The 24183-nt window shown below is 41.8% G+C and overlaps 1 protein-coding gene across 1 annotated transcript in view; it reads right to left on the bottom strand.

The window, feature by feature from the left end:
- Positions 1–22564, bottom strand: part of ACOX3 (acyl-CoA oxidase 3, pristanoyl) — a 52890-nt gene extending 30326 nt beyond the window's left edge. Inside the window, exons 1-7 of the mRNA XM_061584303.1 lie at positions 22457–22564; positions 18418–18592; positions 14210–14443; positions 7694–7768; positions 7053–7142; positions 4872–5015; positions 2075–2163 (exon numbers count right to left, since the gene is read on the bottom strand). Of these exons, the coding sequence (XP_061440287.1) occupies positions 2075–2163; positions 4872–5015; positions 7053–7142; positions 7694–7768; positions 14210–14443; positions 18418–18576 (791 nt within the window). The 5' untranslated portion in view covers positions 18577–18592; positions 22457–22564. The remainder of the gene's footprint in view (positions 1–2074; positions 2164–4871; positions 5016–7052; positions 7143–7693; positions 7769–14209; positions 14444–18417; positions 18593–22456) is intronic.
- Between the last annotated feature and the right edge of the window lie 1619 nt (positions 22565–24183).

Below are 24183 nucleotides of genomic sequence, written 5' to 3'. Positions count from 1 at the left end.
GTTCAACAGTGGAAGAGGCTGCCTTAGGAAGCAGTGGGCTCTCCTTCACTTCGGGGGATTTCAGCAGAGGCTGGATGGTGATCAACAGGGAGGCTATAGTTGTAGAGGTGGTACAAACAGTATGAAGTTCAGAGAAATGAAAACGTCCAAGTTTCAATAGTTGTTTGGTAAAATTATGCTCCATGGTTTTATTGTTACGAAGTTAAAACATTCCAATTTTACCCAATGGAGAGAGAAATGTGTAAATGAGTTATGCAGCATATTTCCATGGTGCAGCAGCAGCAGGATAGTGGACCCTGCTACTTGTTTCCATTTATTCTGGCAGGGTGAAGTGGAAGAAAGTGTGGTTGTGGGAAGTGTATTCTTAGATGTACAGCACAAGACCCCACTCCTGTAAAGGGGGATTAGAAGAATTCATGCAGGATAACACTAGTGTTGGTTACTACTCATGATAGCAATCGCCAGGTTCAGAAGCAGTATGCTTCTGAATACCAGCTGCTGAGGACCAACCAAAGAAGACTAGCCCTTGTGGATTTTTCAGAGGCATCAGGCTAGCCATTGTGGAAACAGGATGCTGGACCAGATGGACTATTGGTCTTATCCAGCAGAGCTCCTGCTTATGCTCCCCAACCTGGACCCTGGGGAGGCAAAACAATGGCTTTGGGGCTGGATGCAAAGCTTGGTGGGCAAAGGAACCCTGAGACAGCCACTGCTACAACCTACTATTTGCCACTTTAAAGGAAGCAATCAGGATTACTATATGTAGCACAGTCCTCCCATCTTTTGCCAAGTGATGAGGGTGTGTGTGTGCATATGTGTGTGTGACTGTAGTGACATTGAGCAACATGTGAATATTTTCTAGATTATTAATTGCATGACCAAATAATCGATATTGTGTAGTCGTGGTTCACATCCTTGAGCAATGTGGTCTGCATAGGTTTTGAAGCTTCACTGGGGACCAGAGACTCGCCATCTCAGTGCTTCCAACCTATAACACGAGTATATGTTTTCTAGAATGTCTTTTAGATGTTTAATGTTTCAAAAATAGGCTGCATAGATGTGACTTTTTAATGGTGGCACTCATCTGTTTGAGCTGTGAATTCTGCATGCACTTTTTCCCTTGTAAGTTGTAGTCTGGATTGTACCAGTCTAATTTGTGGTGGTTTAATATTATGTGTGGATAGCTCTGCCTGGTGACAGGGCACATGCAATAACTGTACACTTTAGATGTTTTTCCCTCAACCTGCAAAAGAAGAGGATTCTGCTGAAAGACGGAGGGAACACATGGCTGCATGAAGTCTAAGCTGTAAGCAAGCACAAGAGAGGCTGTAGGACATGTTTACTACTCAGAAGTTAGTGCAAGATAAGATGACAACAATTACCACACTTTTCAATATATGACTGAGTTTGTACAACTTTTAGCTTTTCAATTAAACCAAAATCTTTGAATTGCCTCTATTGACCTTGTTCTTTCAAATGCAACAGAATGAAACTGTGAAATTGTGTTACTGTCCACTCTCCGATTCATTATTTTGAATATTTCTGCTCTTTATTTTCTGTCTTACTCTAAAATATTCTAGTCTCCTCAGGTTATACTTGCAATAAAATATAAATGAAGCCCCCTTTGAAAGCTGTTTCTCCACTAACATTATCAGATGGTTGCGAGTAGAACTGAAATAATATTGTAAAAGGCAGCTTTTTAGCAGTAAAGAGTGGATAAAACAGAGGGCTGCACAGCCTGACAGTGGGTAAATTCAGTGGGCAGATCTTCTGTGTAGGAATGGGCCTCTTTGCCCCCTGCCCCAACCTCCTAAGTTTTGCAATCATTCTTTGGAGAGGGAGAAGAAGTGTGTGTGAGATCCCAAAACTTCTCTCGGCACTTTCACATAATGGCACATCATGGAGTTGCAATATGGTTGAACCACCCCAAGTTGGGCAAGATTGTCCTTAAGGTACCTTCCATTTTACTATGCACAAGTAAGGAGTTTTGTTCTAGAGGTCTACAGAAGTGACTTACAATGTTTGCAACTTCATTTTGAAATTCAGTTGAAACAGTATTTTGGTGTACACTTACCCATTATCTAAACCATTCTGTCCAAGTTTCCTACCAATATCACCAACCAGCACCCCTGGCACGGGAAGAAGGGTTTTTGGATCTCGAATCTGTAACAAAAGCCCTCATTATATACCCATGAAAAAATTCAAATCCATGAAAACGTTTACAAGTCTTTTAACCACTCTTTTGTTGAAGTTAAGAAATTGGTGCATATTTGCACAATCTGTTGCAATGCCTGTTCTCACAGAGTTCTCTGTGACATAGGCTACAATACAGGAAATAAACAGGCTATAATATTAGACTTAAGTTGGGAAGGGGAAATCCTCCCTCCTCCATTGGGATCATCAGAGGTTGGGGAAAGCTGTACTCACTAGAGGAGTATCTAAGTAGGCCCCCTTACTTTCTCTCATATAAATGAGTGCACCTGGGTCCTGGAGACAATACAGTACTAGGGGCAATCCCTGATATAAAATAACCTTGCATCTCCCACACGCACTTTTATGGGGGGGTCACAATATATCTCAAACATTCATCATTATATGATTGCACTGTTAGGCACTTTCAGGGAGATTTTCCTACCTGCTACAAAAGCATATGAGTTTCAGGCAAACGTGTACCTTTATTCTGCCCTTCCTACTCATGTTCATGTTTAGAAAGTAACATATGACCCAGCACAATACCATGCTCATATATACCTGGAGAGTCTCTGTACTTATTATCTAACCCCACACTGAGAAAGCAATGCAGAGTTAATTCAGGTAGGGATTTCCTAAGTCCAGATGGATCTAGTATTGCCCTGGGCCATACATTACTTTCTGCCTGCACAAAGCAGGGCAAGGGCACATTCAGGCCTTTCATACCTGGTATGAAACAGGGCCATAGCTGAAGGGTCCCAGTCCTGTAATGACATATTATGCAATTGTCACACAGGTGCCATTTTCCCCCACACAGAGAAGCAGCAGTATGAGGTTATCCAAGGAGCTGGAATAGTGTAGTGGTCAAGGATAAGGGTTAGAGCAGCCTTTCCCAACCAGTGTGCCTCCAGATGTTGTTGGACCACAACTCCCATCAGCCTCAGCCAGCATTGCTAATGGTCAGGAAAGATGGGAATTGTGGTCCAAAAACATCTGGAGGCACACTGGTTGGGAAAGGCTGGGTTAGAGGCTAGCAAGAGGCTAGATATTTTGCAAGGCAGTTCTACCCTTAGGGAACTGCAAGTTAGGGAGAGAATTACCCTTTCGTCTACTTGCTACAATATTGCATCCTTAAGTGAACAGTTCACATGCAACATAAACATTAAAATATTTAATTTATGTATTTATTATTTAATTTATGTATTTATTATTTTATTTATATCCCACCCTTCCTCCCAGCAGGAGCCCAGGGTGGCAAACAAAAGTGCTAAAAACACAAAAGCTTTAAAAACATCTTTAAAAAGGGGTTAAAAACATATATTTTAAAAAATATATATTAAAAGCAATTCCAACACAGACACAGACTGGGATAGGTCTCAACTTAAAAGGCTTGTTGAAAGAGGAAAGTCTTCAAAAGGCGCCAAAAAGATAACAGAGATGGCGCCTGTCTAATATTTAAGGGGAGGGAATTCAAAAGGGTAGGTGCCACTACACTAAAGGTCTGTTTCCTATGTTGTGCAGAACAGACCTCCTGATAAGATGGTATCTGTAGGAGGCCCTCACCTGCAGAGCACAGTGATAGACAGGGTTTATAAGGGATAAGATGGTCTTTCAGGTATCCTGGTCCAAGCTTTGTACACCAAAACTAGAACCTTGAACTTGGCCCGGTAGCAAATGGGCAGCCAGTGCAATTCTTTCAGCAGCGGAGTGACATGTTGGCGATACCCTGCCCTAGTGAGCAGTCTCGCTGCCGCATTTTGCACCAGCTGCAACTTCCGGACCAACCTCAAGGGCAGCCCCACATAGAGCGCATTACAGTAATCCAGGCTGGAGGTTTCCAGTGTGTGGACAACAGTGGCCAGACTACGGACCTGCTCTTTCAGAGGGACTACAACCCCATCCAAAACATGCAACTGACCAATTATCTGAACTCGGGAACCACCAACCCACAGTGCCTCTGTCTTGCTAGGATTCAGAATCAGTTTATTGGCCCTCATCCAGCCCACCACTGAATACAGGCAGCAGTCAAGGGCTTGCACGGCCTCTCCTGATTCAGATGTTATGGAGAAATAGAGCTGGGTATCATCAGCATACTGCTGACACCTCGCCCCAAAGCTCCTGATGACCGCTCCCAAGGGCTCCATATAGATGTTAAATAGCATGGGGGACAAGATTGTACCCTGTGGCACGCCACAGCACAACTGCCAGGGGGCCAAAAGACAGTCACCCAATTTTATTTTCTGACAGCAACCCTGGAGATAGGATCAGAACCACTGTAAAACAGTGCCTCCAATACCCATCTCACCAAGTCGGCCCGGAAGGATACCATGGTCAATGGCATCAAAAGCCACTGGGAGATCAAGTAAGAATAACAGGGTCACACTCCCTCTGTCCTTTTCCCGATAAAGGTCATCCATCAGGGTGACCAAGGCCGATTCAGTCCCATAACCAGGCCTGAACCCAGACTGGAATGGGTCAAGATAATCTGTTTCATCCAAGAGTATTTGCAACTGCACGTTTTTTGCATTTTCTAGATGTAGCAAATATACAAGTTTCCCTCTGGCTATTCCATTCAATGGGGAAATTATAATATGCAAATTGCACAAGTGATCCAGGTGAATAAGAAAGCTATTTGCTTATTTCAAAATTCTAGAAAGCCAACAACATTTATCTATTCTCACCTGTACCACAAAGGAATGTAATCCGTGGCACTGGTCATCTGGAGTATATAACTGTGCATAGACAACAGCATGCGTTGCATTCTTCCCCATGTTGCCAACCCAAAACTTGGCCGCTTCAAAATCAGGTGAGTGAATAACAAATTCCTACACAGTTGACAAGGGATAAAAAAAATGAATCTTGTAACGCGCCTCTTTGTAACACACTCTGAAAGTATCTAGTTGAAGAGATCTATTGACCACCTCTATTTAATGCTGTCAGAGCATAGTGCTACACATGTCTGCTCAGACAGAGGGGAACTCTTAGAGTTCAATGGGGCTCTCTCTGAACTGAGTGGGGAGAAGATTGCAGTCTCCATGTGTGTCAGACTGAAAAAAAACAGTGGAAAACAGTTGCACAGGAGTGAACAATACAATGTGAACAGACTTTTAATTTCAAATTGCTTTTTACTATGTGATACTCTATCTGGTTTTCAGCTGCTGATGTTTTAATGTCATAATATTTGGGAAGGTTTCACCTGAAAGGTAGCATAAATCATTATTGAAATATATAAACTGAAACACAATAAAACCATTAAAGCCTAAACCCGACTATGAGAAATAGATCTAAAATGCCATAACCATGCTTCTAATTAAGTTAAAACATGGTAACAATGTGTAGTTCTTCGCATGACCATTTTCAGTTTGTGATTTTGCATGGCAATGTAAAAAGAACACCCCAATTTGGAAAATCTGTCAAGACCACAAATACCAATCCTTATACTTCAGCAAAGGTCTGCAGAGGTACAGTACTCAGTCTCTAGGAAGCTAATAACTGAATTACAGCAGACAAATTATGGGTAAAATTTTGGGGGTAAAAGGTTAGGAAAGGTATTATCAAAGTACTGCTGTACTTTGTGCTTCACAGCTACTAGTTCCTCTGCTTATTTGATTCAAATCACTACACTTCCTAGGATTTGGACTACAAAATTCTTCTACTCACTATGAATTCCTTTTGTTCATCTTCAAATTACCTCAGAGCTTCTTCCTTCTTACCATATAAGAGTCAAAGCCATAACACATTTTTGGTCATTGCTCTGCACTTATGGAGCTCTTGCCCAAACCATTTTTCAGAAGCAACATGAGATTATTGTTGTTTTGTTTGTTTTTAGATCCAGAATGGCCTTTGGTAACTTGGCTTAAATGGGGAGGGAAGGAATTTTTAATAAGATTTGGGGCAGGAGGGAGTATTGTAGCAATTAAAAGGTAGCAAAATAAAACATTTTCTACAATTATTTTTAACATAACTCTCAACAACACAAAGAAAATTGTCACTAGTAGAAAGGACTAGAAATGATCGTTATTTATATAACACTTTTAACATTTATATATACACAACAGTGTGAGATAAGCCAGAAGTTTTGGAGAGGAGAGGGATGGAGGCTGAAAAAGAGTGATTTGCTGAAGGCCATCTAGTGGGTTTATGGGTAGAGGCAATATTCAAAACAGCAAATGCCCATTTTCTAGCTCAGTCACTTTAGCCACTACACTGAACCTTAACAAGCACCATTCATTCTATAGCCTTAAGTCCATGTAGCTAAGCCCTCCTTTTCCTTTCTATTGCAGCCTTCAGGAAATTTGGTTCATGTATTTTTACATTAAGTTACTTTGACACCAACAACTTGGAGGCTTAAATTCATTCATTAAAAGAGGCAGACAAATTTATGGTGGATAAGGCTATCAGTGGTTACTAGCCAAGATGCCTATGCACTATTTATTTATTTATTTAGAACATTTATAAGCTGCTTAATCCAAATAAAATTGTACATAAAAAACCCTGCAAGCGGGACCTGAGTGCAACAAAACTCTCTCCATTCACGTTCCCCAGCAATTGGTATTCAGAGGCATACTGGCTTCAGTACTGGAGTCGTAATCGACTTGAAGGCATATAACATCAACAACAACAGGAATCACAAATGGGGAGAGGACCTGCTTGTGGGCTTCTCATAGGCATCTGGCTGTCTGCTGTGAGAGGAGGATGTTGGACTGGAAGGCCATTTGGCCTGATCCAGGAGGGCTCTCCTTATGGCAGGTCCCAATAAAGAAAATACTGCATTAGGATACCTGGGCTCAGAAGTACAAAGTCTTATTTAATAAAAAGGCTCACTAAAAGTATTACAGAATTTTAGTGGGGCTGTGACTAACCTGTGTAGTTGGATCATATCTAGCAGTAGTCCGCATATGCTTGGTATTGCTGCCATGGCTTAATTCTGTCAGAGCAAAACATCCAAAGTTCTGGAGGCAAAATACACAAAATTCAGTTAAACATATACAATTCAAATTTGAGTACCATAGGAACAGCTATGGTACAAACGCTAAACAAATGAGGGATCTCTGTACTAAGAGAGCTTCACTGGAGCCCCCACTTATAAACTTCAGGATGCTCATCTGTGAGCTGCAAAGTCCCACCACCTTTCAATCACTTGATGTCCAATTCAATCTCTGCCAAAAAGCAATGGTGCTTACATTTTATGCTATCTAAATTTGGCACCAAATGTAAACCATGCTGCTTTCAGCAGGGATCAGAAGTCAGGAGCTCCTGAGTGGAACTGATCCTGCTGGAAAGCAGAGGGACATGGCATTTGTTGCCACATTTAAACAACACCAAATGCAAGTTAGGGCTACAAAGGAACTATCAGGAGCATCCTCCCAAAATTGCTCATTAGAATGTTGCCATTTATGCATTAATACATAACTTCGGTTTTAAAAAAATCACAACAGCATAAATTCAAATTAGAACTGGAATAATACTTTTAAAAAAGATTTAAAGACAGTTGAAGGAGTACCTTCATATTTTCATTTTCTTTAATAAATTCTTCATGTCTTTCAGAGCCTGTACTCTCAATTGCACCTTTGAACACCTGCATACATTAAAGACAAGCAGCTGACATTAATCTACTATATATTTCAGGAAGTTGTTACTCTGCTGTGGATTTGGACCTCTTAAGATATTCTAACCAAATTTTGCATGATTGTTCCTGAGACCAAGATGAAGGGTTTCTCTATGTTTTAATACAATTAGACACCATCTGGAATCAACATGGCAGATTGAACCTTTCAAATTTTAATCACTGATTTCAAAACTGCAATGATGTTTTGGTTTCTTAGAATTCCTTAATAACACTGATATGAGACTGCTAGTAATAGTAAAATGTTAAAAAAATGTTGTTTGGAAGTAACTGGGAACACAGAACATAGTCAAACTGAAATGTTGAAGATATTGAAGAATCACTGCTTACAGCTCGAGTCAACTCTTAAGGTGTCCCCTCCCTAGGAGGGGCTACAAGAAGATCGATTCTCCCCCTGGTTTCAACTACAGAGCAAAGTGAAATATGCAAACCATCTGGAATACTTCCTCGGTTTCTAAAATACTCTTAAGCAATAGTTAAAACTTCTTCTATAGACAAAATCTCGGGAAGGCCAGCAAATGGCTAAACTTTCTATAGCAAGTGTGAGGAAGGGGCAAACGCTTCCAACTCTATAGTGAATTGCTTTTCAGATAAGCTTCTTTCTTCCCAGAGGAAACAGGTTTGATGGGGCTTGGAGTGGACATAGGACTTTCAGATATCTTACACTATTCTCATGCTTTCCCCAAGTTATAAACCCACCTAAGTATACAACTAGAATTTTGAGGATGGAGGAGTCAGTGAGAGAAGCAAGCACGGCCCTACAATAAACAGTGTCCTTGTCAAGGAGTGCCTTTGGCCCCCAACCCCATGGTCAGCTTTGCAGAGCCATCTAGAAGGTTTATGGGGCCTGCTGCAGGTGTGATGTTGGGGACCTTCCTGCTGCCCCCTACAAGGCCACATTCAAAGAAACAGCCACTGAGCTCAGCTTCCCCACTCCTAAGCCAGTCCTGGGGGAGAGTTTAGGGTAAACAGGTCAGAAGCATCCCAAACCCTGAGATTCCAGGGTGGGCTCTAGTGATGCCTTGAGCGATGTCACAGGGGTGGGCACGAATTATGTCATTAAGCATGATACATTAAGCATCAACCACAGTTGCTTGGAGCATACAATTCATACAATTTCTCTGACTGGAAATTAAGATAGAACTCTTAGCTAAAAGATGGAACCTGGGTAGGGAACACTTAATCTAGCTTGCTTGCTTCTGGCAAAAAGGGTTTAAGTGCCCTCATGCTACTCACCAGAAGGCCATTGTAGGAAGAAAGGAGCCTAGTGCTGTTAGACCGGAGCACTCAGGAATAAAGATGGATGCCTCTTAAGACTGCAATTCTAAACACACTAAGGACCTAAGCCCCATAGAACTGAATAGGTCTTACTTCTGAGTAGATATAGTTTGGATTGTGCTGTTGGTAAAACTTGACTAGGGATCCTCTGCAAAGATATCCATATCCAAGCAGGGTTGGCAGCCCCTTGCCTGGAATGCCCTGCCCCTACCTTTTAACATGGTTGCTCCAAACTTCTTTACAGATTTGACCTTTCACTTCAGAAAGAGGTCTGAGAAATGAGTAAGATTCTCTACCCTTTTCTGTCTACCCTGTGGGCTGCTATAAACGCACTTTGACAGCCAACCCAATTTCAGTGAGTAATAATGACAGAGAGAAAACACACATGGTTTGGTTTCCTTTCATAGGCAACAGCTTGGGAACAACAACAATTGCAGCCACATTTCCCAGCATGTGAATTCTCTTTTAGCACTATTGGGCATAATATGATGGCAATATTCTGCACCAGTGCGTAGCTGAGCCACTGCATTTTGCACTATCAGCGGCTTCCAGGCCAGCGCACATAGCGCACATTGCAGTAATACAACCTGGAGGTTACCAGTGCATGGACAACAGTGGTCAAGCTAACCTGGTCCAGAGTCAGCTATAGCTGTCTTATCAGCCAAAGTTGGTAAAAGCATTCCTCGTCGCTGAGGTCACCTGGGAGATGGATCCAGGACCACACCCAGACTAAAAACCTACTCCTTAAGGGGAAGTACAATCATATACAGGGCAGGCAATTGAACAATTACCTGACTCAGGAACCACTCACCCATAACAACTTAGTATTCAGAGTCAGTTTGTTGGCCCTCATTCAACCCACCACTGAGTCCAGGCACCAGTCCAGGGTTTGCAGAGCCTCTCCCGACTCAGATGTTACAGAAAAATAGAGCTGGATATCATTAACATACTGGTAACATCTCACCCCAAATCCAATAAACCACACACAATGACTTCATGTAGATGTCAAATAGCACTGGGGATAGAATAGCATGCTGTGGCACTCAACATCACAACTGCCAGCGGGCTGGGAGATAATCCCCCAATGCTATTCTCTTAAACTGATCCTAGAGATCAGACCAGAACTACTGTAAACCAGTGCTCCCAATCCCCATCTCACAGTGCTGGTTCAGGCACATACCATGGTCAATGATACTGAGAGCCACAGAGATCAAGAAAGAATAACATACTCCCCCTATTCTTATCCTAATAAGTCATCCATCAGGGTGACCATGGCCAATTCAGTCCCATAACCACGCCTGAACCCAGATTGGAATGAGTCAGGATAACGGGTTTCATCCAAGAGGACTTGCAACTTTGCACCACAACCTTCTCAATCACCATTCCCTCAAATAGGGTATTTGCAGTCAAACAGTAGTTGTCACAAACCCATGGGTCCAAGGCAGGCTTTTTCAGGAGTGGTTGAATCACCACCGCTTTCAAGATTCTAACTATTGGGGAGCTGGAGAGTGGGGTTTTTTTATAGTCATCAGGGCTTTTGTGTCCAAGTGATCAATGCACTGCTGCCCACTGGTGACAGAATAATGATACTACTTGCTTAAAGGAGTTGAGGAAAGCCCATGTGCCAGGACCAGTATTTAGTGCACACATTAGAAGGGGGGGAGGAATCTGATGTCACTCAAATCTAATATGCTTCTTTGTTTTTAAAAAAGCCAGTTCAGAGTCTTGTGCATTACCACGTACAGAAAAATTTGCACAGAATCCAATATATAATCACTCAGCTGACTTGAAGTTCTGGGAATCTTAGCTGCCCAAGGGTTTTTCAAAGCATGTTTCTAGCCCTCATTGTGGCAAAGTCACATCTCAAAACATTCAGACATTTGTAAATGGGGCTAATATTTTAAGGAGAGGTGTTTCTGTGCTGACTACATGCTATTTGTGACTTCTAGTCATTAGATTTCTACTGGGTTTTATTTATTCATCTCTCTCTCTGCTTCTGTTGCCACACTGATACTTGAAGAAAAGAAAAGAAAAGAAAAGGAAAGGAAAGGAAAGGAAAAGAAATGGAGAAACTCTCAGTACGAAAGTCTCAATAATTAATGAATTGATAATACATGATTCTGGAGGAAAATATGCCTTACATATTGATTCACCTAATACATTTTGCATGTACAAGCAATGCTCTTTTGCTGCAGAATTAGAAGAGGCCCTGTTCTCCTGCCTCCTCTCAATGTTTCAGGGATAAGGCTTGCCACAGAAGAAATAGCAAGTGTTTGTTTAAACATTTTTGTCCACTTTCTATATAAAACAAATAATATAGTCATCAACAGAAATGCCAATATGAAATTATAGCACTCAGATGTCTCTAAATGCCCACGGATTTCAAGACAGTTTCATAATGTGAAATGAGAAGGACCTCTGTTGTCAAACCAGTTCTATCACTGTCAACAAAAAATGGCTATTTGAGGAAGAAAACACATGCTCAAAATATAAATATGAATTGAATATGAGAAGATAGCGAGCCTCATGAACGAGCACTCAAGCTAGGAAAGTACCTGGGAGATACCCAGACTCATAGCTGAGATGCTGACATTTTTTTCATTAATTTGTTTATTTGTATCCTGCTTCCCCACAAGATTATGGGGCTCAGAATACATGAATTGAACAGCAGTACATTAAGAATTGAAAAAATTAGAACGAACAATTACCAATAACCATAGTAAAGGAAAAGGTGTCCCCGCACTTATAGTGCGAGTCGTTTCCGACTCTTAGGGTGACGTCTTGCGACGTTTACTAGGCAGGCCGTATATATATGGGGTGGGATTGCCAGTTCCTTCCCCGGCCTTTCTTTACCCCCCAGCCAGGTACTCATTTTACCGACCACGGATGGATGGAAGGCTGAGTGGACCTCGACCCCTTTTACCGGAGATTCGACTTCCTCCTTCCATTGGAATCGAACTCCGGCTGTGAGCAGAGCTTCGGCTGTGTTACCTCCGCTTACCAATCTGCGCCATGGAGGGTCTTTTAATAACCATAGCATCAATAAGAAAATACATGATAATAAAAATATTAATTCACTAATAGGCAAAAAACCTTGTGGATTAAGAATGTACCTATAGCCCACAGATATTTCTATCAAACTTTAAAAAGCAGGGAAATTGGGCAGCTATAGTGAATGCACCACGGGAGCAGAAAACCTGACCTCCCTGAGATATTGTACTGCCCTACAAATTTGTCAAAATGCAAACATGATTTGGGGTTGGTCTTTCACAGTCCAATCCACTTGCTGTGTAGCTTGGAAGAATTTGGTAACATGTGCCTCTGAGCGTATGGTGAGTGGTGGCAACACCTGCAGTCAAGACTACATCTCCAAAGATGGAGAATTACATTTTTGAATGTTTGTTGGTGTTCTTCTTACTTTGCTTCTTTTCTGTGTTACTACTGTTTCTACAGAGAATCTAACTTAGAAAATTATATTTCTCTCATTATTCATCCTAGAAATCTGTGTCAAGTTTATTTTTATTAATTTCAAAGCCTTTTTATTGGTCAATGTCATATGATGGTGAAGATAGCATTTTTTGTTGCAAACTGGAGGTTATGCTGTATTTCTAGTGTTGCTGTACTTCACATATTCACAGAAACAAAAGAAAATGAGAAAATTGGAGGTCGCTGATTCCTAGGGTTGCCATAAGTCATAATCAACTTGAAGACACATAACAACAACTATCTGAACTCTATCAACTGTCTTAATATAGTTGCTTCCTTCCCGCTAAAACAAGATAAGAACAGCACATGTCTTGTTTCTGTTATTTGGGCTGATTGCAGGTGTTGCCACCACTCACCATATCCTCAGAGGCACGTTACCAAATTCTTCCAAGCTACACAGTAAATGGATTGAAGACCAATCCAAATTGTGTTTGCATTTTGACACATTTGTAGGGCAGTACAATATCTCAGAGAGGAGGTCAGGTCTCCTGCTCCCCTGGTGCATTCACTATAGCGGCCCAATTTCCAGGCTTTTATCGGGCTCCAAGGCAGAGGGGTGGGTGGAAATGAACAGCCCCCTGGTGTTTGTCTTATTCCATGAAGGAACTGTGCCAACTTCCAGTATAAAAGAGAGGGCAGCTCCACATACCACTTTACAATATCAGCAGCAGCAGCACATGGGTTCATGTGTATAATCGCTCTGTCATGGCAGGACTATTGGGTTGCCAGACACAGATAGCCTTGGATATCAGGGTAGCAAGGTATACATGTCTTGCATAAATAAAAACAACATGGATTCTGAGCAGTGTGATTATCACACCAACCAGAACAAAGGACAGAGATTAAGGGGCTGGCTATACAATTCCTGAACTCACTTTTCCTCTCACTCCCCATATTTACTTCTCGGGTTCTTTTGTGCTACATCTGAGGATAAAAACAAAAGAAACTAGCAGCAAGCAGTCCACAGTAGATCTGGAACTCATGACCTGAGGAATGTCAGGTGGGAATTTAGCTTGTGTGCTACCACCCAGGTCTGTCCAAGACAGAAAACTTTAGGGGGATGCCACATGACTCTTTACACCATTAGGTCAAAGCAGATCAGGAAGGTGCTCTTTGACCCCTAAGGTTTCCAGGTGAGGTTAGTTCACTGTTCCAACTGAATAGATTTTTATCTTTTTGCTCTTTTCTGGCTACAGGTTACCTTTGCCTTGCTCCCTCTCAGTTTGACAAAACTAACTTTAGCTTAAACCAAAAGTAGACAGTGCAATACCATTTGCTTAAAAAAGAACTGAACCAAGCCCTATATCAGCACAGGGAATCAGTTTAAATAATACTGCAGAAGTGGTAGTTAATCACTTCCTATAGTTAGGTAACTGGATGACATGAGAAGAGAATGGTTTATAATTGTGGTATCAGTTTTACATGTTCAAGCGATGAACTTTTCACTATAATTATCATATTAAAAAATGTCAAGCCACAACAGTCTAAATCAAGAATGCACAGAGTAGTTTAGATGCCATCTGGAACATTTTCCAAAATATTTATCAAAAATAAAAATGAAATACTTCACTAGTGGGCTTGAGTCTTTAAGTACCACTATAACAAGGCTTATACCTATATTGCTCATACCTGAGAATTTAGCAGAAATTTGGCTCCAAGAGACCAGTCGTACATTCCCAGGCAAGTAATCAGCACCACGACTTTTAATGGTTTCTCCACAATCTCTTCTAGTCTTAGAAAATCATATTCAAAGAGTCTCCTACAGCGAAGGAAAGTCAGCTCACGATATTTCTCAAGGGATAATTCTTCTCCAGCAAGACGAGCAAAGAGAGGATCATTTTCAAGAGTTGAGAATATTCTGTTCTTCATGGAAGAAACATATCACAATGTTTGAATGTCAGGTTTTAATTTATCACGTAACTGAAATATACTTGTTATTTCATATGTTAATACATTTGGAGTCATTTCCGTATGCCACAAGCAATGTACAAGAACAAAAACATTCAAAAAGCAGGTTAAAACTTACTTATAAATATTAACCAACTCACATAAAATGACATTTAAGCAATATTTATAAACACTGTAATGGTCACATCTATATTTTGCCTCACTAATTAAAAGAGTCGGAAACGACTCGCACTACAAGTGCGGGGACACCTTTACCTTTTTAATTAAAAGCTCTTTGATTTCTTTTCTTTTTAAAACTTAATTTGCTGGTCCCGGGCACTCCACCCTCCCCATCTGGATTTGCGCCTGAAAGGTCAATGAAATGTGTGGGTACACAGAGAGTTGGATATAACCCAATGTATAGCATTGTACAACATTTTTGCTGTTCAAAGGGGGCATCTGTTAAGGAATCAGCCTTAGCTTCCAATTTCTCAGCTTTGCAGAGCTTGAGCCAACATGAGATAGCCTTAACTCTGATCTTAAATGAGCAGATTTTGTTTGTTTATAACTAAATCTTGGAAATTCAGTTTGACATACTACATTTTGCCGTACAAAGTGACAGTTTAAGATACATCAAGGTTTCATCAGATTTATATGAACAACCATAAGTATAACTGCCCCAGCTGGTGTGGGGACAATGTTGTAATTTACTATCCTAGTCTGGGAAATCACTCAGGGGCCTTATTAGGTACACTTGAGGATTTGGGGGCTTCAAAGTAGCAATCCTAAAACCTGCTTCTCTGCTTGGTAGCCAGTTGCCAGCTCCAAGGTTGTAGGAGACAGCTTGGTGGTGCTGGGCTTTAGTTGGGTACATATGGACCCATTCTTGGTTTTAATACATTCCTGGTTTTAATACAGGTGAGTGAATAAGTCCACTATGTACTTGGGCACTGGGGGCCTTAGGGATGGGGGTATCCGGGACATAAATCTCCCAGTTCCTTATTCACTGATATGTTGGTAATGATGGGTACGGGCATCACACTTGAGAGCGACTTGTGCAAAAACAAAGCTTTAGGCCAAAGATCATTCTGGGGCATTTCACAGGGTACAGTCTCATGTGGCAGTGGCATATGCAATTTCGGGTGGCCTAAAGCTTATTTTGGGATACAGTCTTACAGTTCCTTATTCACAGATACTTTACTTACCATTAAAGTTGCTTTGGAGCCATTATGCTTGAGAGTGAGTTGCCAAAAATGAAGTTTTGGCCATTGTTATCTCATTGAAGACAGTCTCCCAGAGGCAAGGGTGCATAATTTAGATTTCCCTAAGGTTTATTTCAGTAAAAAGGTTGGCAATTATTGGTGTGGCAGCATCACACCTGAGTGTGACTTGCACAGCAATGAAGCTTTGGACTAGCAATCTCCATGCCAATCCCTTTGGGATAAAGGGCAGAATATACATTCATGGCCACCTCCAACCTGAAGCTCCCCTGACCTCACTACTATTTCATCCCACCCCATTCTCTTCCTGGTGAGCAGCAGCACTGCCAGTGGGAGGGCGCTGCTGCTATCCAAGATTTTTTTTGGGTTCAAGCATCTAATTCCTTATTTGTAGGTATACTGGCATTGATTGGCATGGAGTGGGGTTGGGGGAATGATACTGGATGGCAACTTCTGCAAAAAGGAAGTTTTGGACTAAGGCTGATACTGTGGCTTTTCTCAGGGAAAGGTCCCCTTGAGGCGAGGGTCTAAGACTTGGGGCACCTCAAAGCATATTTTGGGGAGCAAACCCTGTCCCTTATTCATATAGATATTTGCAAAGAAATCTTATAACTAGTGGTAGGCAGGACAAGAGGCAAAACTCAGCAGAGCAATAAATATGAATTTTATTTTTCTACAGTAGGTTAGTTTCTTCACACTATCTTCCATCTAGGCAAGCAAGAAGTATTGCTACAGTTCAAGAACACATTTCACTCAAGCAAAAACCCTCAAAAAGGGTGCAGAACAGGGTTGGTGAGAGGTGTGGTTCAGGAGGGTGTGTGGCCTGGGATGAGTCCCAAGAGCCTGGAGGCCACATTTGGTCCCTGGGCCTGAGGCTCCCATCCCTGTTTTAAGCCATGGTTTGTTCAACAAACCACAAAACACCTCACAGATGGGCAAACAAGTCACAGCTCATGCCTTTGTCCAGGATGGGGTGGCTAAATAAATCGTGGTTAAACAAGTTTGCTGGATTCAGACATAAACACCAAATCATAGTTAAAATAAGCCATAATCTGTAAGTCAGTAACAAACCAGTACTTCACATTGTGGATTGCTGCCAGTCATAGTAAGTGGTTTTTCGTGTGGCAAAAGAAGCCGATGCGTGAGAAACAAAAGTTTGAATATGAATCAGTTTCTGCTTTTTCTGTCTGATAACAACTGTGTCTATGTGCTGGTCAGGATCCAAAGAGCTACTTTAGATTTGTTCCAGGTTTGAGCATGCATAGTAGGTTCCCCCCCCCTTTGTACAGAAGACTCCAATGCCATATCACAAATAGCTTTTTAAAATCCACTCAGTTTCAAAGAGGGTTGCCATGAAGCAAACAGCTCTTCTGCTAAAGAATAAAACAAATTACGAGCCCCAAACTGCCTTATACACATGGAACTGGCTGCATGTTTATTTAGATCAAAGCAACTCTTTCTAATCACCCATAATAAAGCCTTCCCTTTTAATTTTATATCCATTTCCCCAAATGGCATGAATAAAGATGTATAAAGCTAGTAGCTCTCATCTCTGAGTCTATTTATAAATGGAAATGGAAATGGACTGCCTTCAAGTCGATCCCGACTTATGGCTACCCTATGAATAGGGTTTTCATGGTAAGCGGTATTCAGAGGGGGTTTCCCATTGCCTCTCTCTGAGGCTAGTCCTCCCCAGCTGGCTAGGGCCTGCTCAGCTTGCCACAGCTGCACAAGCCAGTCCCTTCATTGTCCACAACTGCCAGCTGGGGGGCAACTGAGCTCCTTGGGACTATGCAGCTTGCCCTGGCTGCACAGGTGGCAGGGCACATAACCCCTGAGCCACTCACTGTGGGGGTGATCTTTAGCCGGCCCTTTACACCCAGGAGACACGAGCGGGGATTTGAACTCACAGACTCTGGACTCCCAGCCAGGGTCTCCTCCCCACTGTGCTATACCAGCTGTATTGTCTGAATGAAAGTAGTAAAAGTAAGTTTGGGTAAGTATTGCATGTATTTCAATTTTCTATCAATGTAATTGTGTGGTTTTCCTTGGGCGGGGGGGAGAACATTAATAGAAAGAAACCTTTTCCCCACAGCAGCTTCCACCATGGTTGGAAATACTATGATTGATTGATTGAGTGGATTGATTGATTAATTAATTAATTAATTACATTTGTATACCATCCCATAGCCAAAGCTCTCTGGGCGGTTTACAAAAATTAAACATAAAAACAAATATACAAATTTAAAAACACATATTTAAAAGCCAATTAAAACACAGTGCTAAAACGCCTGGGAGAAAAGGAAAGCCTTGACCTGGCACCAAAAAGATAACAGTGTTGGCGCCAGGCGCGCCTCATCAGAAAAATCATTCCATAATTTGGGATGATCCAATCCTGGATTGAAAATCCTGTAACCAAAAACATTACATGATGTCCTATCAAAATGTGAAATGACTTATTAGCTGGCCACAGGCACTGTAGGAAAAACATTAACTAATGAGCCATTTATCCAAAAAAATGTACATCCAATCTATCAAGGAACATGACTTGCTTGACATAAGAACAGTTCTCTGGTCATGTGAATCCCCTGGCCAGGCCCCACAGGAACCAAATTGTCATGGTACATTTCATGGCCTCATAAAACACACGGGAATTTTTTAAGGGGGCTTACAATATTTTTCATTTAATATGCAAGGTTGTTTTTACAGAAATATTATTTTAAACCTTACTTTAAAATGGATGAGATCTTCTTCCTCTATGAATAGTACCATCTCCTTCCAATTGAAGGATGCTTTCTTCCGGTAAGCACAGAGCGGTCCACTGGGTAGGTCTGGTAGAACCAAAGTGTTCCAAGAGCTGGTCTTTTCCAGATCTCTAATAGATGCCATCTTGACATGAAATGTTCTGTAAATAAACCCCCAAATTAGTCAAATAAAAACAAATCTGTTTAACAAGATTCCATCAAAAGTATTTGTGTAGAGAGGAAAACAGAGCCAGTAGATCATCAACTCAGTTTATATTAACAGCTGTTCAAAGGTTAAGAGAGATGTAATAGAGGCAGTCACTGATAAAAAGATGACATTTCCTCTTTATAACTGAATACAACTGCTTTTGATCAATATAAAAAAAACTTTGGTCCTGATCCAGCCCTTAAGACATAAGAGCAAGGATAGCCAGGTATTTGACTTCATCATACCAATGTATGAGGAAAGGACGGGGGCAGAATGCATCCCAGGGCAGATTGAGTCCCTTAGCTGTTATCAAGAGGTTGAAAGTGCCTAGACCTCATCCTCAGTGCTTGAAAAATGATGAAAGAAATCAAATAGTCATGTGTTAATTGGCTATCACGGGACATGACAGAAGTTTATAAAAATATGCATGGCATGGAGAAAGTGGATGGAGAAACATTTCTCTCTCTCTCACATACCACTAGAGCTTGCAGACATCCAATGAAGCTGAATGTTGTGGAAAATTCAGGGCAGATAAAAGAAAGTACTTCTTCATACAGCACAGTTGAACTATGGAATTCACTCCCACAAAAGGGAGTGATGTCCACCAATTTGGATGGCTTTAAAAGAGGATTAGACAAATTCATGGAGGACAGGGCTATCAATGGCTACTATCCATGATGGCTGTGCTCTGCCACCCTAGTCAGAGGCAGCATGCTTCCAAATACCAGTTGCTAGAAACCACAGGAGGGGAGAGTGTTCTTGCACTTAGGTCCTGTTTTCAGGCTTCCCATAGGCATCTGGTTGGCTATTGTGAGAACAGGATGCTGGCCTTGATGGTCCATTGGCTGATCCAGCAGGCACTTCTTATGTTCTTATGAGAGATCAAGTAACTGTTGTGCAACTATTGCACCAAGATTTTTCCAATTAGCAACTGATAGGGTAGCTATTTGTAGGTGATCAGCACTACTAACAAGAACACCAGACTTTCGTATGACATGTTTAGGACAGGAAATTCCTATTACAGCAGCTTCTAGTTACAAAAATTAGCAAGTTACTTCTTTAATGAGACACTTAGTATTTCAGTGGCTGTAAGCAATACATAAGTGTATCTTGTATGCAATACTTCCAGCTCTCCTTCTGCATTTACCATTGGTAGGAGAAGATGAAGTAGACAGTGCTCTAAATATTTCTTCCCCTTGTCAGAAACTAAGCACTGAAATGAAGACTATGAGAGCAAAGATGTCGCAACATATAAGATGGGAGAAGTGGAGATTTACATCAAGGGTGATGTGTTTTGTTGAATGAAAAAAACAAAAAGATTATACAAATCTGCCTTATTGGTCCATCTAGCTCAGTATTATCTATCCTAACAGCAGGTCTCCAGCATCTCAGACAGAGGTCTTTCTCCAGCCCTTTAACTAGAGATGCTTTACCTGAAGATCTGAACCTGTATGCAAAGAATATACTCTGCTATGAGTTGTACCTCTCCCCATTTCTCCTACATTCAACTCAAGACCTTTATTAGTGCTGGCAATAGTAAGTGGGGGCGCTTTCCTCAATATTCATTCAACTCCTTTTAGGCAGAGTTGAAAAGGCTTTGGTATAGTGCACTCTTGCTATGATTGCCCCTGCACCACGCTGGCAAAAGATGGTTGGATACTACAGCAGCTTTACAGATATCTCCACTGTTTCCACATTCACTTTCTCTGTCAAGCATCCAGTTCCTCCTTTCATAATCTGATACTGTACCAACTATTTATGTCAGTCAGCTCCAAAGTCCAAATTCAGCATTTGTGACTGACTGCGCAATCATGCATGTTTATGTGAAAGTAAGTTGCCCTGTGTTTAACGAGGCTTACTCCCAGGTAAATGTGCATTGGATTGCAGCCAGTAAACAGTCTACTGAGCACAGAAATGGCCAGCTCTGAGACAGGAAATGTCGGGTGCTTTTATATCACCAAGATTTTGGTATGCAACAAGCTTCAATATATTTGCCTTCCCAGTAGCGGCAACTCACTGTAAAAGAGAAGAGCGCCTCCCTTCACCACCACCAGTGCCAAAAGCCCCCCAGTTGATTGAATTATGAGCTTTAAAGAAATGTGAGAATTTCTACAAGTAACTGAATTACTTCAGATACAGGACACAGCCAAACATTTTCTACACCAAAGGGAAGGGAGAACATTCCTTCCTTCCAGTGTTGCCAACAAGAAATTCATTTTCCCACCAAACCCACACCCCAAATCCACCTTAATGCACTAGACATCACGTTTGATAACATTTTTTGTGTTATTGTGAAATGCTATTTTGACGAATAGCTTAACAAGGTGGATAATAGAATTTATATGTACTACCAACTGTTGGTGTGTTGCATTTAAGTTTAGAACTACATATATAAATATGTGTGTGTGTTTTAGATCTGAGAGAAGTATGGAGGTTTTGCATTCCTGTTTTTTTTTCGTTTAAAAAGTGCTGTGTGTGTTTGTTTGGCTACTCTGAGGCTGCTGGACTAGATGGGCCTTTGGCGTAAATTAGCAGGCTCTTGATGATGATGATGGTCCCAGGCCATAGTCTGAAGCCACATGAGGCCAGCACCCTGCTGAAGTAAGCAGGGAAGACCGCATGGGAACCATATGTAAGCCGCCTTGGGTTTCTATCATGAAAAGAAAGGCAGAGGATAAATGTAATAAATAAATAAACAATGATTATAAGATATACTCTTTATATAAAGGATACCTATCCTGGAATCACCTGATTCAATACAAACAGAGGCTCCTCATTGGTGAGGCAGGTGCACTCTGTGCAAGCTCATATTTATTTCTGAGGCTTATAGTTCCTAAGTTTATTTTTTACTTGATTTATATCCCACCCTTCCTCCCAGTAGGAACCCAGGGTGGAATTCCCTCCCTACAGTGGTGCATCTGGCACCTTCGCTATACGGTTTTCAGTGAATGCTAACGTGAGACCTCATTCCTGGGACCTATGGCTCCTGAGGTGAATGTTTTCAGAACCCACTCTATTATTGTGATGCAAATGTGTTTTCTTTTTAATAGTGTATTTTAGGTTTTGTAACCTGCCTTGGGATCTATCAGTGAGTGGTGGGCAATAAATATTAATCATAATCAGAATGTCTCCTCTGCTCAAATCTGTGGGATCCAGCTGTGATTTGTGAGGAGGAGTTGGTGGTGCTTAGGCTGCATCACACTTTGATTGGATAGAATATTACCTGCACATTTTCCTTCTCAGGAAGCTAATTGGCAAGAACTTCCTTGCCTTTATACCATTAAACAACAAGCACACCAGAGGATCTGGAGATTTAACTTTAAAATCTTCCACTCTGTCACTGGCTCACTGTGTGGTGTTGGGTACATTACTCTAGTATTCTTTCAATCAAAGGAGCAGCCAACTAGCCATGGCTTACAGCAGAAATGAAACAATAGTCAAGTAGCACTTTAGAGACCTAGGATCAGACATGCAAACAATGAAACGTACAAGAAAATGTCCATAAGTAGAACATTTTTAAAAAGGCAAAATTTTGGCTAGCCAGTTTCATGAAATACATAACAGAGAAAAAATAATGAAATTGAAGTACTTGTAAAAACCACCACATTCTGACCATAAAATGTTTGACATCCACTGGATTTCCCACTAACCAGGAAAATTCGCCATCAGACGCGTGCCTAAAAACACTAGATTTAGTACGAAAATCACTAACTTAGCAACAGTGCTCCCCTCCCCTCTTTTAGGGCAATTCACCTCCTTTCCCTTCCCTATCACGAACAACATAAAATTGCAGGAAGAATTCTTCTCTGCCACCTACCCGTACACTTCTACCCTCCAGCCACCGTTCTGTGTCGTGTTTACCGCGCAGCCTCCTTACGTAGCCTGACAAACACTTCTCAGCTTCCGGGTTGACCAGGTTTCGTTTGTCCGCTTTGGGCTGGGAGACAGTCTATCCACACTTAGGTGGGAGCAAGTCCCATTGAACACACTGGAATTTGTTCCTGGGTGAGCATGTATAGAATGACACTGTAGACTTACTTTTGCTAAAATCTGAGAGGTCTTTTGTATGGAAAATTTTGGCTGGAAATCTAAACCAGCTACTGACAGAAAAGGGGGCGGCTGTAAAGGGGGGCACGCTCTCCACAAGCAAGGAGTTCTCCCCCCCTAGTATATTTCGCCCACCTAGAAATATACTTTGCCGCTTCTGCGTCCCCGCAACGTTTTTCTGATGCGGTTGCTGTACAGAAATTGCCTGGGGGTGGGGATAACTTCCATGACAGCATCATTTTAATTAATACACTATTTAACAACCCTGAGGCTCAAATTACTTTTGTGAGTAGTGGTGGGGAGGGAACGCGGCTTTCAAAAAGAGGTTGGTTGGTTACAGGATGCCGATTAACCGTTCTCCGCCCCCTCCCGTGCACCCCCCCCCCCAGAGTTTCCCTCGGGCTTGGTGGCAAAGGAGCTAAGACGGCGATTTTGATTGCAAAAAGGGGACAAAAGGAAAGTGTTTAGGGAGGACATCGTAAAACGGAGAACAAAGAATTCATTGTATTCCTAAGGCCATTCAGAAGGAACCAATGCATTACAATAAAAACAAAGAGCCTTGTAACAGTTAACATATTTATTATGACATCAGGTTTCATGGATTACTAGATGAGTGATATGTTAAATTAGCGTGAGTGCGTGTGTATGTGTGTGTGTGTGTGTGCGTGTGTGAGTGAGTGAGAGAGAGAGAGAGAGAGAGAGACTTTGAGATTTCTATACCTCCCTTCAACAAAAATGGACGACGCTGAAGTTGGTTCCTAGTTCCCAGTTCCCAGTTCCTTATTTGTGTGAAATTTCAGTCACTAACAAAGAAGAAAAGTTGACAGCTACAGCAACGTCAATCCAAATTTAACATGCCCCTGAACCCCAAAATAAATAATGGGGTACCTTGTATGATATATTGCTGTAATCAGGAGACTCTCCCTGTCAAGACTGACAATAAATTTATACAATCAAAATCATGAGGATTCTGATATTATCATAAATACATAATGATGTCATAAAATCATGAAAAATAAGTAACTGGGGGTACACGCCCCCAAATCTGCTCTGGACCAGGACAAATCATATACCCCAGGAAAGGGGAGGGTGTCCCCTACGAGGTGCCACTGCGTCCCGCCCGGCCCAGAGCTTCTGCTGGGCGCAGGGCACATGGGAGGGCATCTATCCAAAACCAAAGCAGACAAAAACACACAGGGAAAAATAAGTAACTGGGGGTACATGCCCCCAAATCTGCTCTGGGCCAGGACAAATCATATACCCAAGGAAAGGGGAGGGTGTCCCCTACGAGATGCCACTGCGTCCCGCCCAGCCCAGAGCTTCTGCTGGGTGCAGGGCACATGGGAGGGAATCTATGCAAAATCGAACTGGACAAAAACACGCAGAAAAAAATAAGTAACTGGGGGTACACGACCCCAAATCTGCTCTGGGCCAGGACAAATCATATACCCCAGGAAAGGGGAGGGTGTCCCCTACGAGATGCCACTGCGTCCCGCC

The sequence above is a fragment of the Rhineura floridana genome, chromosome 9 (genome assembly GCF_030035675.1).
Source record: "Rhineura floridana isolate rRhiFlo1 chromosome 9, rRhiFlo1.hap2, whole genome shotgun sequence".
NCBI lineage: Eukaryota > Metazoa > Chordata > Lepidosauria > Squamata > Rhineuridae > Rhineura > Rhineura floridana.
The sequence above is the reverse complement of the archived record's forward strand: the minus strand, read 5'-3'. Positions and strand labels throughout refer to the sequence as shown.